At 48.0% G+C, this 16151-nt stretch overlaps 1 protein-coding gene and 1 long non-coding RNA gene across 2 annotated transcripts in view; both read left to right on the top strand.

Moving 5' to 3' along the window:
- LOC146174426 (uncharacterized) overlaps positions 1 to 16151 on the top strand; it is a 493807-nt gene that overhangs the window by 124634 nt on the left and 353022 nt on the right. The window lies entirely within an intron of this gene.
- The window catches only part of LOC146174432 (uncharacterized), a 112547-nt gene that overhangs the window by 85245 nt on the left and 11151 nt on the right, over positions 1 to 16151 (top strand). The window contains exons 6-8 of the mRNA XM_084583340.1: positions 1411 to 1534; positions 4739 to 4975; positions 12505 to 12783. Of these exons, the coding sequence (XP_084439466.1) occupies positions 1411 to 1534; positions 4739 to 4975; positions 12505 to 12783 (640 nt within the window). The remainder of the gene's footprint in view (positions 1 to 1410; positions 1535 to 4738; positions 4976 to 12504; positions 12784 to 16151) is intronic.

Genomic DNA, 16151 nt, shown 5'->3' with positions numbered 1-16151 from the left:
AGTTTGAGGGGAGCTTTTTCAATGCGCTCGAATTTGTGCGAAGAAAGGAAATGTCATTTGGACGCAGGATCGAATCCCGGCCTCGGCAGCTGCTTTTCGGTGGAGGCGAAAAGCAAGGCGCCAGTGTGCTGTGCGATGTCAGTGCACGTTAAAGAACCCCAGGTGGTTGAAATTTCTGGAGTCCTCCACTACGGAGTCTCTCATAGCCTGAGTCGCTCTGGGACATTAAACCCCACAATGTCATTTGGAATGAACTAGTTTTTGTTTTATTTGGAAACCTTGGACAGTGAAAAAAAAAAATTAAATCTGTAATAAAAGAAACCCTAGCAACATTGATGGTTTGAGCTTTACATTTATTTTCTATTCCTTTCCCGATTGGATAGATTCTTTTGAAACGATCGTGTTCCAAGTTCAAACTGATCAGAGCCCACTGACTTTTAGCTCGAGATGTGTGTGTAAGGCATCCACAGGCAAAAATTGCATTACCGTTGCATATAATAATGCCTTAGTACAAAATTGCATGCAGTGAATTTTCCAAAAAGTGAGCATGAAGAAATGGCAGAAGTCTGCAGTACATGCAAGGAGTTTTCTGGGCTTACACAGCTCTTGCTTATCATTATGTCGTGGATAAGTAGGAACACCCTTATTCGCGATGAGGGTATGTTCTATAGAGAGGGAGGACACTGCGGGTGCTTGGTTTAAGATGCAATAAGCTTAGGTTTGATGAGGTTTTCAACTGAAGACAGCAGCACGTCGCTGTTAATGATTCAAAAGTGCGTTAACTTCAGTGCGAACTCTGTCGGGAGTTATCAGATCAGTGAGGGCTTGTTGTTAAGTTAGTGTTACCTGCAGGTCGGCTCTAACAATCCCTGACTAGCTTAGGGAAAGAAAGCTAAGCCGTCCCTCGCCTGTAGCTTGGAGTTCCCCTGTGCTCCAGTGTGTCCTTCTTGTGTGATCACAGTCTGAAAAAAGACTGTGATCATAGCTCTCTCTCTCCCTGTCAGACTCGAGTGCTGCTTTTTTAAAATTTTATTTCCCTTCATTAATACCCCGCCGGGGTTGTGCAGTGGTTACGGTGCTCGACTACTGTTCCCAAGGACGCGGGATCGAATCTCGGCCTCGGCGGCAACTTTTCGATGGAGGCGAAAAGCAAGGCGCTCCTGTGCTGTGCGATGTCAGTGCACGTTAAAGAACCCCAGGTGGTCGAAATTTCCGGAGTCCTCCACTACGGCGTCTCTCATAGCCTGAGTCGCTTTGGGACGTTAAACCCCACAAACCAAACCAAACCATTTCCCTTCATTAAAAAAAGTGGTGCTATTTCCTCGCACTTTGGACTTGCATCATTGCGCTGTCCAGATTAGCAGTTGCTCGCAAATCGCAAATGGATCTGCTGCTGTTGTCATTTTTCAGACAAGGTTCGAGAGTCCAGTGGATGCGTGCTAGTGCACTGCCTGGCGGGCGTCTCTCGGTCCCCAACGGTGGCCATTGCCTACGTCATGCGCCACCTAGGCCTCTCCTCGGATGACGCCTACAGGTAGGCTGACATGAACCCTTTTCTGCCCCGTGGCAATGCTCATTGGGCAGACAAGTCGATTGAACTGGTTGTTGAGTGAAATGTAATTGTGCTCTTTAGAAAGGACATTTGAGCCCTAGCAAAATCCTTCTTATGCCCTTTCTGGTCACGAATTTAACTCTCACAGGATCTTCATAGGGGGTCAGCACTCAGCTCTAGAGGCGCAGGTGTGCACCATAAGCCATCGAGCCACCACTGGAGGCGCTGGCCAGTGTCATATGTCGAGCTACATTTGCATCTAAAGGTTCGAAAACTGTCAGAATTGCCGAATTGGATGACGTTAGGAAGGCAATTGCAGGCGAGACGAGGACAAGGCTGATGCACGAACTCCTCGCTGCAGCGGACATCGGGCTTGAAGCACTGCCATAAATTAAATTCATACCACTAGAGCATACTTAAGTGCCCATAGATGAGGTGCAACACCATTTGTCTCCTACCTATTATACAGTCTGTTCTCTCCGACTGCAAATAACTTGCAGTGTGTAAGCAAAAATGCATCCGCAGCCCGTGTTAAACACCTGTAGTGTGATGGCTACACTAAAGGCAGAGTAATTTGATCTCCGTTGGCCATTATTGCTTGGATCGTTGGCAAACATATTTTCTGCGCTGTCTTTGCCGTTGTCACAGTTTGGCGATTGTCCGCGGCGTGCCAATGTCAGCGTATCTCGTGAATTCGCGAAGCAAATGGTTCAGGATGATTTCACTCTGGCAGCACTTCCCGAGCGTGCGTGGTATTTCGCCAGCAATGCACTGATGGTGACGACTGCACCTCTGAGCTACTGTTGTTCACTAGCTGTGTACAAACAGATATTGCTGTTTACATAGCGCAGTATGCAAGCTGAGTGCTCTTAATATTATATATCCTTCACCTGCTGTGCTGATATTAGCATCACTTGCATTTTGCGGCACTAACTGTGGTGATGAATGTAAGCGTACTTACAGGACACACACTGTCGCCGTGTAGGACTGATATGCGCTTGCTGCTCTTTGTATTTACTTTAAACAGTAACCAGGAGTCGATTTTAAACCGTTTTGCACCGTTTCTGTTGAGGAGTTTGTGTGGCGAGCGTTTGCATTAATTAAAAGGGCCTAAGCTGCATTCCGCAAGCGACTGGGAAGTACAGCGGCTGGCCACACTTTTAGTGTAATTAACAGATTGTCACTGCGGCATTTTCGCTAGTCGTATGGGCGTCCTGTGACTTGAGCAATCGTTGCAACTTTGTGATTTGCTAAATCTTCTTAATTCTTGCATGCAATCACTCAAAACCACACTCGCAAATCCTACAAAATCGATTTGTCTACTCTTGGAAGGAGGCCATCGTTGGCTTTTTATGTCTGAAAACATTAAAAGTTTTTCACAAGTGTGTATACATTTAAAGGCAAAGATGAAGCCACCTGTTTCTTGCCCCAGTAATGTCCGCATCACTTTATTTGGCAGCTGCTTTTGGTGAGGGAACCAGTGAAACTTTTCTCGACCGCACCTTTGTAGTGCCAGGACGGCATTCTAACACTTGAAAAGGGCTCAGGCTGGTCCCACGCACACAACTTACATTACCTGAACGCGCAAAAGTACGGTAAATGCGGAATTTTGCCGTCAAATCAACAGCCTAAGGGCTTCTCAGTCACGACAGCGACAAGCTCCTCGAACGATGCCCTTCCGTGCCCATGACACCACGACGCGGCAGCCGCAAGTGGTATGTGAAGCTTGCCCATAGCGTTATGGAGAAATTCCGTGACTAGCAAGCTAATAATAATAATAATAATAATAATAATAATAATAATAATAATAATAATAATAATAATAATAAATAATTGGTTCACAGGAAGGGAAAGGCGCTGCATCTGTCACACTTCTTTCTGTGGGCATCTGAACTGCGCCCCATAAGGGAAGGGAGGAAGGTGGGAGTGAGTGCAGAAAGAGAGAAAGAGGAGTCGTAGTGGAGGGCTACGGAGTAATTTTGACCACCTGGGGATTTTTATCGGGTGCTGACAGCGTGTGGCACATGGATGCCTCTTCGTTTGCCTCCATCCAAACGCAGCCGGCGGTGGTTGGGATCGAACCAGGGTACTCCGGCACAGTAGTTGGGCATCTCAACCACTGCACCACCACGGCGGGGCAAGCTACTAAGAGCCAAGAGTGGAAATACACCCGTGGCTATGTTGAGCCACTTTGAGGCTGTGCTATAGCACCGTCGACTTCAAAGCAGCAGGAACTTGATGTAAACGTCCCGAGTTAACATGCCCAGAAAGAGCCATAGAATGAATTCTTGCTGAAAACAATATTTAATGGAGTGTCGCTATAAGCCCTGTATTCTGTGTGCAGTATGGTTTTGAGGGGGTCACACAGTAGGCGGTTGGTGGAGCCATTAAGAACACCAGTTTGGGAAGTTGTTCTTTGAATCGTCGAAAATAAAGTTTAGTCGGTTTAGTCAACAGTTTAGCCAACCTGTTAAAAAGCTGCAGTGTACACATCCTTGCTTCTGATACATTAAACAAATTGTGGGAAAACAAGTGTTGTCTGGATAAACCTGTCATATAAACTACCCAGTTTTGAGAGGTGCAACTATTATGGGCGGTACGAAAGCACCTGTCTCCAGTTTAGCTTCGTAAAAAATTGATTAGCATTCATTTTTGAGCCAGGTGTAAAGAGCCCTTTTTCTAGTGCCTCAAAATTCATGCCGCATTAGTTGCTGCAAGATGCAATGCTTGAGACAAGATGCTGCGTTGTCTCAAGAATATATGCTCTGCTAACCCTTGCCTGGTTGTGCGGCTCCAGTGCATCCTCCTGAAATTCCTTACCTTGCCATGAGGACCTTTCTAAGTCTCTTTTCGTGACATAAGGTGACGATTTGGAGCAGAGAACATGCATTATACTCTGGGTAGATATGTTGAACCCAGCATTCAGGAGAACTGCAAAACAGCTTTTCTTTTTTTTTTTACTTGTGTTGAATGAAAAAGTTATTTTGCTCAAGTTTGGCCACATTTAGCAATTAAGACTGGCTGATTTAATAACAGGCTAGTCACACGAAAAGCATGCAGTAGATAAGACCAGGCTATACAAGAAACATATTTTCGTGCATAATCTGAACTTTTCTTGAGTCACAATTGTTTTTTGCGAGGGTTGTAATTGGGCGCGGTAGTAACACACTGGCGTCTTGTATGCAGGTATGTGAAGGCCAAGCGTCCCAGCATTTCGCCCAACTTCAACTTTCTGGGCCAGCTGCTGGAGTATGAACGGGAGCTACGTGGAGAGGCAGGAGTCCACCGGACGACAGGGGGTGCTGCGACTGCCCCGCTTCCCGAAGAGAGGCCGTCTGGTGGCCGCTGTGAGGAGGAACCTCGAGAGCAGCCCCGCGAAGGGGAGCAGCCGCCTCCACTCGTCAGGCCTGCTGCCGATCCACGGTCAGTCTGCGGCATTTCTTTCCTGGTACCATGAATGTAAAGTGGCACTGAGAGGCTTACATGTGGGAAGCGGGTCTAGGTTTGGTGGTGTGTCTAAGCATTTCTCTATTTATTGCCATGCTTATATAAATTTACTCCATGGTTGTCCGAAAATCGTCGTGGTGTGCAGAGGCCCACGGTAGTGGAGCCATAAGCTAGGACAATGAAGTTGAACCACACTGTACTGCTTCCACTGTTTTGTGTATACAGTCGGAATTCGGATGCGAATTGTGCATACAGTCGAGCCCGTTTATAACGAACCTGAGCGTCACGCGGTGTCCGTACGTTATATCCCGAAGTTCGTAGTAACTGGACCACAAACTAAAAAAGAAAAAAAAAAAGTTGGCGGTCAAAACACGAAATTTATTTCTTAGCAAAAAAGTCTGTGATGCTCATCTGTTTCTGCAGTGCAGATGCGATGAGGGCGGTCTCCAGTTTATTTAAAGCACTAGCGTGCTCTTCGCCGAGTCCCTTGGCATAGACACGTTGTCTGAGGCCCTCTATATAGCCCATTACTACAAATGTGCTTACGGGTGCTGGCTCAGACGTTTCATCTTCATCTGATTCTTCCGCGTCGCTCTCAGCCCGCACTTCAGAAACGATGCCTTCGTCCGTGCACGGTTCCGCAATATCCGCGTCTTCATCCGCAGAAATAAAATCCTGCCAACCAATGCCAGGGCCTCCCATGTCGGAGTCGACGACGCGCTGCCACAAATCGCCGCCGGAATCATCATCATCGGAGGCATCAGGCCCGACGTCCGGTACTGCGTCGACGAAGCCGGCCTTGCGGAAACAGTTTCGCACGCAAGTGGTCGTCACCTCCGCCCAGGCCACCTTCACCATCTCAAGGGCTGAATACAATGAAACTCTGAGCGGCAAGTTAGCGGCCGGACGGTCAACGGCGATGAGCAAGCGCTGCACAATGCGGCGCCTATACGATGCCTTAAAGGAGCGTATTATGCCCAAATCAAGAGGCTGCACTTTAGAAGTGGTATTGGGCGGCAGGAAAAGTACAGTCACTGCCATCAGAGACGTTTGCACGTGGTGCGCTGAGCAATTGTCGAGCAACAGCAGCACGCGCCTGCTTTGCCTCTGCATGTCGCGGTCAAACTCGCCCAGCCACTCTGCGAATAAATCCCGTGTCATCCAGGACTTAGTATTGTGCCTGTAGCACACGGGTACATGGTTCCGAAAGCAACGTAGCTTCTTGGATTTTCCAATTACAAACTACATGCGCCGGTCGCTGCCATTCATATTAGTGCACAGAAGAACTGTAACGCGCACTTTACTGTGTTTACCGCCAGCGCATGACTCCCCTTTCATGGAGTGCGTCTTGTCTGGAAGCATCTGATAAAATAATGCAGTTTCATCTGCGTTATACACATTCTGCTCCGCGTAGCTTGCAATAATGGCTCGGTTTGTTGCAAGCCAATTGGCAACGTCCTGGTCACTTACCGAACGCGCCTCACCGACAATCGATTTAAAAACAATCCCATGCCGCACTTTGAACCGATGTAGCCAGCCATTGCCTGGGTAGAAGTCGGGAAAATCTAGTAGGAATGTGAAGTCTTTGGCTTTGCCCAACATCATTGGTCCACTTATCGGAATGTTGCGAGCCCGTGCGTCGACGAACCACTTCAGCAGCGCATCCTCTACGTCCGCATAGGTGGCCTTCCGCAGGCGCTTTCTGTCCGCTGTGTTGGCGTCGGAGCTGGCGATCTTTTCCTTATTCTTCAGAATTGTCGAGATGGTTGATTTCGACACGTTGTACTTCTTCACCAGCTCGCAATTTTTAGCACCTTGAGACAGTTCCGTCACAATTGCTCGCTTTGTTGCCATGTCCAGCGCTTTTCGTTTCGTGACCACTGGAGGCAGGCAATTCCCGTCCGCCATCCCGAATTATACGACTCAGGCCCGACAGACGAAGCACTCACACCACACACACGAAAATGACAACAAAGCGCCGCAACTGACGGAGCACGTGCGCACGTGCGACAATCACGCGAGGCAAGCGAGGAAGTGCCTAAGGGATGGAACGGAACGGACACACAGCGGGGCATGGTATGCAGCGGGGAGACCAATGAGAGGCATCCCTGAGCGTCAGTGCTGGCACCTGTTGGCTCCTACCGTAGTTGCTTTCAACCGCCCATGGCCTACGAGATTACCTCCGCAAATCTCGGAGGCCACGAACCGTCACCGCCGTACTGAAGGCAGCGGCGCGCGCTGCGCATTCAGTCCGCCCGTGCAAACAGTACAACCGCTAGCGTATGGAGAGGCCTGCCTCCTGGTGCCCCGCACCCCTGGCACGGCCGCTCAATGGAACAGCCAGGAAACGAAACGACGAAACTTCGAAGACTATGCCGGCGGCTGGCGCCGTGGAGACAGGCGAAGACGAGGGAATGGCGAGAGGAAAGGGGAGCGGAGTTGCGAGGAGGGGCGGCGAGAGGAGAGGGGAGCGGAGTTGCGAGGAGGAGCGGCGAGAGGAGAGGGGAGCGGAGTTGCGAGGAGGGGCGGCAGCATGGCCTTGGAGGCCACACCACGCGCCGACACTCGTAGGCAGCGCGCGTCGGTGAGCAAAGGGTAGCTCGCTTGCGAGGAGGATTGCGAAAACAGACCAAAAGGGATGGGAGCCCATCGTTATCTCGTATCGGGGCACCGGGTTTACGCCGTCCGTTCGCTGTAACCGATCGGCAGCGCTCATGGACGTTCGTTATACGTGCGATCTTGTGCCATTGAAGTAATGTATATATTGGTGGTCGCTCCGGTCTCGTTCGTTATAAGCGAAAGTTCGTCTTAAGTGGGGCCGTTATAAGTGGACTCGACTAGACCTATGCAAAAGTGCTGCCATCTAGTGACCGCTGTGTGAGTTTCTGCCATGTTTTAGAGTAGTTGATAGGTATAGTTCATCTGAGGAGCGGCAAGCGGCATAGAGAGTTGCTTGGCAGGCTGGGTTAATGCTAGTTGCCGCTGATGATTCCGACGTGCCATTATGTCCCTTGCTGTACACAAAACTAAAATAACGACGTTGAAGAAAAGAAGCAGGAAATCAAATTCGCTGAGATTTTTTTCTTGCAACCTTGTGGTAATCTGCTGTCGCATGGTTCCTGCACTATAGGCGCACCTTCGATCAGCGATGCATCTAGATTGTAAAATTGTCCTATTTCGCCTGGATTGAAACTTTGAAAATTCATGTTCGGTGCTAGGTAGACGAAATATATATCGGCCCGAGTGTGTTTCATTTCTCTGTAGACTAATTTGGCGCAGCCTTTTCAAGTAAAATATCTGCAAGAGTGTAATAGATTTGCTTATTGCGCCAATTCATACAAGATTCTGTATATTGCTTCATGCATACAAGGTGTAGAATCATTTTGTATGTATGTATGCATCCAGGTATTCAGGTAAAAAGCTTTCTTCATCATCGTCAGCCTGACTGTACCCACTGTAGGGCGAAGGCCTCTTCCATATTCCTCCAATTAATCCAGTCCTGTGCTAGCTGCATCGACTTGACCCCTGCGAACTTCTTAACCTCATCCACCCACCTAACTTTCTGCCGTCCCCTGCTACGCTTTCCTTCCCTTGGAATCCAATTTGTTACCCTAAGGGACCATCGGTTATCCTCTTTTCGCACTACATGTCCTGCCCATGCTCATTTCTTCTTCTTAATTTCCACTAGAATGTCGGTAACTTGAGTTATTTCTCTGACCCACTCTGCAAGCTTCCTATCTCTTAATGTTACCCTATCATTTTTGACTCCATAGCCCTCTGCATTGTCCAACTTAAGTAGAGCCCTCTTTGTTAGTTTCCACGTTTCAGCGCCATAGGTGAGTACAGGTAAGATGCAACTGTTATATACTTTCCTCTTGGGCGATACTGGTAAGCTGCTGGTCATAATCTGGAAGCGCTTGTCAAATGCGCTCCATCCCAGTCTTATTCTCCTTGTTATTTCCCTTACATGGTCCGGATCTGCAGTAACTACCTGTCCTAAGTAGACATATTCGCCTACTACTTCCAGTGCTTCACTACCTAATGTAAACTGCTGTTCCTTCCCTACGCTATCGAACATTACTTTAGTCTTCTGCATATTGATTTTCAAGCCTACTTTTTTTACTTTTCCTGTCTAGGTCATCAATCATTCTTTGCAATTCATCCCTTAAGTTACTTAGCAAGGCAATGTCATCAGCAAATCGCAGATTACTGAGTTAGAACACTTTGTGGCGCTTCAAAGGCGCTGGAATGTTCTCTTAAATTCGAACGCGAAATTTTTAATGTTTTTACGCATTTCATTCATCCATGAATCATACATTGTCGACTTTGTCCGGGCTTCAGTTACTGAGGTGCGTCTCCAGAACATGCTTTGCAAAAGGTAATAGGCAGATGTATACAAGGCAGCAACTACCGTATTTGCTCGAATGTAAGGCGACCACGAATGTAACGCGAGGGGCAACTTTGCGTATTGCCCAATGAGAAGAAATAAAACTGCAGATGTAACGTGAGATAGTGCTTGAAAAAGTACCTTTAATAGACATTATGGCCATTGCAGTCTAATCAAAAATGCTCATTCATGTTCGTCGTGGGAAGCAGAGTTCTCGGAAACCGAATCTCCCTTTTCACTCTCGTGCTCCCAGACGATGTCGTTGGAAGTCTTTGCGGTCAGGCTCACATTTAAAAAATCGCCTCCCGCTGCATCCGCCACCCACGTAAGGTGGATTAGTAACGTTTAGCCGTCGAGTTGCCGCAGGATCTCTGATTTCTTCTGCTATCAGAATAGCTTTTTTGTGCGCGGCGCGTTGCCATTGCGCAAAATGCAATATCAACAGAAGTTAACCACGCTAATCCACGCTAATCCACTGCGAAAGATGCGACAAGTGCGCCATCAAGGTGACAACAAGATTCTGAGCCCACGAGCAAAAAGCGCACAGTTTTGACTGATGTGGCTTCCCTGGTACCCACATTGCCAGCATAACGTCGTAAAACGGCAGAAACCGAAACTAAGTAATGGCGGATTCAATATGGCTGCTCCCCGGCGCTGCTTTGGGCCAGTTAAATCGCAGTATTCGATTATGACGCGAAGGTGGGCTTTGTGAGCCAAAAATGATAGAATAAAACATGTTACATTCGTGCAAATACAATCTGCGCTTGTCTAGCGCAAATTCGCATGCATTGTTTTGCTTTTGATTTAATTTTTCCGCCTTGCCGTGCCCGTCCAGATGATCTCCGGAGTCGGGTGATCGACCTTTCTTGTTTTCGTCATGGCGTCGACGTCGCGCGCCCCCGCTACGCGAAAACCAGTGTTTACATGGAAGTTGACGCATCGGAAAGCTCGTTTTTGGAGGCGAACAGCGGCAGTGATGAATGAATGATGGAGGCGAACAGTGACTCAGAAGATGAATTCAGCTCTTCAGACTTTAGTACTGACAGCGAAACTGCGTCAAACCGACCCGGAACGTGGACAGCCATGCCTCGATAAGATTCGCGTTGCCCCCCCCCCCCCCCCCCCTTCCCCCAAATTCCACTTTTGCTGCACGCTGATCGGGAGAGATCACTGTTCTGAAGGTCAAAACTGTTATCTGCAGGGTGACTTCTCTTCAGTAGTAATGCTTGCCGCCGGCAGCGCAGGGAGTCGTGGTTTCCGCTAGAGGACAGCCAGGGGTCGACCTCAGCATAGTCGACCTCAACTACTGTTCTTCCTAACTCAGTGAATACTGTACACAGAAAGCTAGAATTTGCTGCAATTTTGCATTGGTCTCTGTTGTAAAATACGTATATTTTGAAAATTTTTTGTTTTATTTGTATAAAGAAACTTTGATACTTTTTTTTTTTACCACAATTTTCTGCTGATAGTTCTTTTTTTTGTCATCACTTATAAAATAAATATATAGATTGTCACTAATACCATTGTAAAGAGGAATTCTTCCTCTACAATTTGATGCTAGACACTCCTGTACCAAGCAAGTTTTCTTAAAGGAAAAAAATATTAATGACACCACCCAAAAACGAACCCTTTTCGCAGACAGGAAAGTATTATTGGGCACCGAGCCTATATTTGAAAAGAAAAATTAGAAGGGTTCAGTGCTTCTGAACCGAATATAGAGCGAAAGCATTAGCTGCTAGTGATCGAGCGTTCTCCTTCTCCTCCTTCTTATTCTGCTCCTCCTTCTTCTCCTTCTTCTGATCCTCCTCCTCCTTCTTCTGCTCCTCCTCGTCCTTCTTCTTCTGTCAGGCGCAGCGCTGCCTTGCCGGCTCGGAAGACACGGACACGGCACACAGCGACGAGCGGTTAGACCTGGCATAGTATTGCTTTCGCAATAAAAGGAAACGATATCGAGCTCCTTTGTGTATGCTTATTCACGCAACATACTATGGAATGCCAATGATCGAGGCCGAGCGCCGGGAGCACTAGCATACTGAGCTTGGCCTGCGGTGGACTCTAATGCATTCTGCTGCGGTTAACGCAGTGTAGCCTTGTTGCAGACATGTTTTACACCCGGAAGCATTACCAGCTCTTTCATAGACGCATATTTGAGCAGTGTGTTAGAAATGAGCGGGAGCAACGAATGAAATTAATGAGCAGCAACATAGCACGAAAACACCCACAGCATAAAACACACAGCTGTACGACGGCCGCAGCTGCAGTAGTGGAACCAAGTCACTCAAACATTCAACATGGCATCGCGTTGCGCAGTTTGCTGAAGGTCTGATAAATGGCAGCAATTTCGCATAAGGTCCTTAGTGCTAGTCTGCTACCTTGCATTCTTATTTCCTTGCTATCTCGAATGGGTCATACCTGCTAAAGGTTTAATGCTGCACAGTAGACGTTTTTACGCTCTTCATTTTTGTATTTCAGAAACGAAAAGTTTGTACCCAGCTGTCGCATCACAAAATGTCATTTGTTTCGCTGAATGGATAATAATTTGATTGAGGACATTACAGACAACACAAGTAGAGGTTGACACAAACAAATTGGCACGTGGTGTGGACCTCAAACAAAGGCACTGTTATGGCGGCCATCCTGGGGGCAGAGAACACTTTCCCACATCATCTGTCCTCATTGGAGCTTCAGATTTCTCCTCGCACTCATCTAGTGCAGGGGTCTCGAACATGCGGCTCGCCGGCTTCAAAAATTTCAGCCTTTGTTTAGAGTGCATGTGCCACCCTCGCAAGTAGGCTTTACCACCAAATTTGCTTTCCAACTGGCGTCTCTCATAGTCTGAGCCGCTTTGGGACGCTAAAACCTGCAAACTGAACCAAACCATCGTTTTCCAACTAAAGTAAGCTAAAAAGTCGCATGCCCAAGCTATACGCATTCTTTGCGGAAATGAAAAGAGGCAGTGTTCTCTTAATCTGCATGAATGTCGGACAGACGTCAGCTGTCTTCAAGAGCGAGGCGATGGTGGACTCAGCCTTTCCTTCATGTTTTCAGTTTTTCTCTTCAGGAAAAAAGTCCATTATATTAAACCTCATAAGCCAAACCAAACCATCTTCTGTTGCAGGTGGTCTCTGTGCCGTCTGAGCCTGGACCTCCGTGGCTCGGCGACTGGTGGGAAGCGGCCGGAAGTTCAGCGAAGTCGCAGCTGCCACCTGCAAGGGTGGCCACTGCTCCGGCCTCACCCGGAGGAGGAGCTGGTGGCTATGTCCCACAGTGCCATGGACTGTCGCTTGCCCGAAGAGCACAAGGTGGAGGAGGAAGAGGAGGTGGTCCTGCGGAGGCGCCACAAGGCGGGCTCCTCTGAGCCACGGAGGGACACCCGCAGCCATGACAGTGCCTACAGGTGGGCACTGAACGCAGGCTGAACAGAACAAAAAAAGGGGCAGAGAAAGTTGCGCCTTACTCGTGCCATCTTGTAGTGGGGAACCATGAGGGTATTGAAGTTAAAGCTAATTTGAAGGCTGTGCAGTGAGCTGTGGAGATGTATTGATTGGGTAGCGCTAATAGACGAGAGAGCAGAGCGAATCGGGAAACAAAGGCTAGTTTGTGGTTTCCTACCCTAACCAACTGGACTTTCTATTTAAGAAATATCGTTCAACTGGTTCCAAAAGGACTCTGATGGATTACAACTGTAGGGTGGGGCAAATATCGAAATTTTTGGGAGAAAGAAAAGAATTGTGTGTCATAAGCAAGGTCGGCTTCCCCCATCCCACCTTTATAGTGCCGTTGCTTTACCACCACATGAATCTTCTTTCGTAATGTTAAGAGTAAATTCTGCGATGAGTACAACAGAAGGATTCGTCAAACCGCACAAAAGGAGTGTTATGCTCATCTAATGACTAATGTCATTGCTCAACTCACTCACAGCCCCTGCACGAATAGGACCTCTCCCGTATCTCTCACACAATGCTGTTCTATGCCGCCTAGCAGATATCCCTCTTCCCAATTTCAGCATTGGGAATCGCGTGTTGAACCAACTGGAAGCAAATGCACACTGTTTGAATCCGCTTGGAATCAGTTGAAAACCCAATTGCTTTTAGACTTTGGAAATTATTTTCAGTTGCTGCTCTTAGCTGTTCAGCATATCTTGGAGTGTTCTTTTTTCATGAAATGTCAGGTTAGCAGTGTCATCCCTGCGTCACATCTTTTTGCAAAAAAAAGAAAAAAAAAAAAACATCATTGGCTCGAGAGCACCAGGAGCTTAACAAATGTGACCTAACCACCGGCACAAAATGTGAGAGATACCTTCCTGGAGTTTCCATTCAAGCTGTCTGTCGACCCCACCGTGGTTGCTCAGTGGTCAGTGCGCTTGACTAGACTAGGCAATATGGCGGTCATGTTTCGACGGAGGCTAAATGCAAGGCACCCATGTACAGTCCAATCCCGCTACAATAAAATTGGCGGGGCGTACGAAAAATTTGGTTGTCACGGAATTTCGTTGGCGAGAATTTAGAGACAACTTGAGCAAAAAAGAAATTTATTTTAAGAAGTCTGTAAGCTTTGTCTGCTTGCGTTTCACTGCCAGCAGCGGCGTCACCTCTGTTCGCAACGTCGTCATCGCGAGAGCCCAGGAACTTCCTAATAACATCGAAGGCTTCCATCACCTGCGACGAGGTTGCCAAGGCGGGTGAATTCTGGGCAGAGTCGTCTTCAGCATCGGACGGAGGCTTTTCCAGCTAGCCAACACTTTTAGTGACGTTCTCATCACTTAGCTCTTTGTACACAAGCACATTCGCATCACCGTTGAGAAAATCGTCCAGCTCGATATCGCCAGGAACGTTTCCTGCATCCTGGAAAGATTTCCAAGCCGTACTGATCCCTGGAGTCGATGATGATGGAGCGTCATCTTCCTTGGCTCTAGCTGTGTTGGTTGCCTCCTGGTCAACAAACCCGGCATGCTGGAAGCAGTTGCAGATCAAGGTGGACCGGGTCACATTTCACGCAGCAGCCATCATCTGAAGAGCCATGAATAGGTCCACCTTTGTCTCCCTGCCTGTTTCGAGGTTCAAGAGAATCCGCTGAATCCGCCTCTTCCGATAAGCGCACTTCACGCTTCGGATGATGCCTTGATCAGTGGCTGAATGATCGAAGTGCAATTCGGTGGGAAAAAATCTCACTTCGACACTTGACAGTTTGACGTCGTTAGTGCGGTGGGCAGAATAGTTGTCCAAGAACGTACCTTTCGGTTCTGCCTGCTCATGTCGCGGTCAAATGCCACAAGCCAGTCCGCAAATATGGCACGGGTCATCCATGACTGCCCGTTGGCGACCTACTTGACTAGAAGGTTTCTGCTTCCCTTGAAGCAGCTCGGTTTGGCACTTTTGCCAGTAACTAACGGGAGACGCTTGTCCGATCCAGCCATGTTTGTGCACAGCAGCACAGTCACTCTTTTCTTGCTGTGCAATGCTGCCATTTAAAATCTAGCATCTTTGCTGGCAACATCTCATAAGAGAGGTTCCTCTCGTCAGCGTTGTAAATATCGAACGGCACGTAGCTACTCAATATCAGCCACGTGTCTACCACCCATTCCGATGCGCCGCTAGTGTCCGCGGAACTTGCTTCACAAAACTTTTCCCATGATGTGCCTTGCTTTGAAGCGATTGAGCCAACTTGTGCTGGCCTTAAAGTTATCCAAGCCTAGCAAACAGGCCTGGATGACTGCATAATTGATGGTTTTCTGCTGAACAATGCTTCCGCTAAGCGGGATGTTCTTGGCTCGCATTTTGACGAACCAGGTGTAGACAGCCTTATCAAGCTCCTCATATGTTGGCTGTGTCACCTTCTTGTGTTGAGCTGAAGTGCCCAACGCAAGTGCCTTGCCGATGCTTTCTTCACTCTTCAGTATCGTTGACAACGAACTTGGCGCGATGCCAAAATCTATGGCAATATTCGCCTCCTTCTTCCCGCTTTCTGCTTCGGCGATAATACGCGCTTTTTCTTCTAGCGAAAGAAACTTCCGCTTCTTCGCTGGTGGTGACATTCTAGGAAATTAGTAGCGACTAGCAGAGACGAGACGAGACCACGCTGAATGATGCACTCATGAACGACAAGGACAAACAAGGAAGAAAAATGGTGATGCGGAGTGGGCTTCTTCCTGCAGCGCTTTTCAGCCCGCATAGCGTTTTTCTTTTTTTCTCCGACAGGGCACGAAGGTCCACTCACCAGTCCTCAGCCTGCCTGAAACGCGCTCCATTCTTAGTAGACGACCCTGCCGAAGACTCTAGCAAATGACGTCATATTTACGCACTGCCGCATTTTACATGCGCTTTCAAGCAGCCCCTCTTGCCACAAACGCTTGCCAGCCAACGCCGCTCTTACGTGATTATGATGTGCTTTCCTGCTTAACAGGAAGCCTAGCAAAGGCAAGGGCGAATTCGTTTTTTTACACAGAGAACGGAGTTAGCCAATGAGCGGGGTGTGACATCACTTCAAAAATCACGTGGGCATCTGAAGGAAAAAAAATAAGCAAACGAGCGGTGCGCGCTAGGATGATGTGCAGTATGAGTGTGCCCCCCCTCCCCCAGCGTTCTGCGATGCAAAAAAAATTAATGACGGGAACGAGAAAGTCGCTCTTCAGCACCCATCTTCTGAAGAAAGATGAGGAGGGCCTACTCATTCGCGAAAATTTGCAAAAAAAATTCATAGAAACGAAGCAAAGTATTTTGTTTCTGAGGAAATTTTAATACATTGTCCTATGGGGTTTTCACGGGT

Source organism: Amblyomma maculatum, chromosome 11 (assembly GCF_055883805.1).
Source record: "Amblyomma maculatum isolate TAMU_Amacu chromosome 11, ASM5588380v1, whole genome shotgun sequence".
Lineage (NCBI taxonomy): Eukaryota > Metazoa > Arthropoda > Arachnida > Ixodida > Ixodidae > Amblyomma > Amblyomma maculatum.
This window is presented reverse-complemented; position numbering and strand designations above follow the sequence as displayed.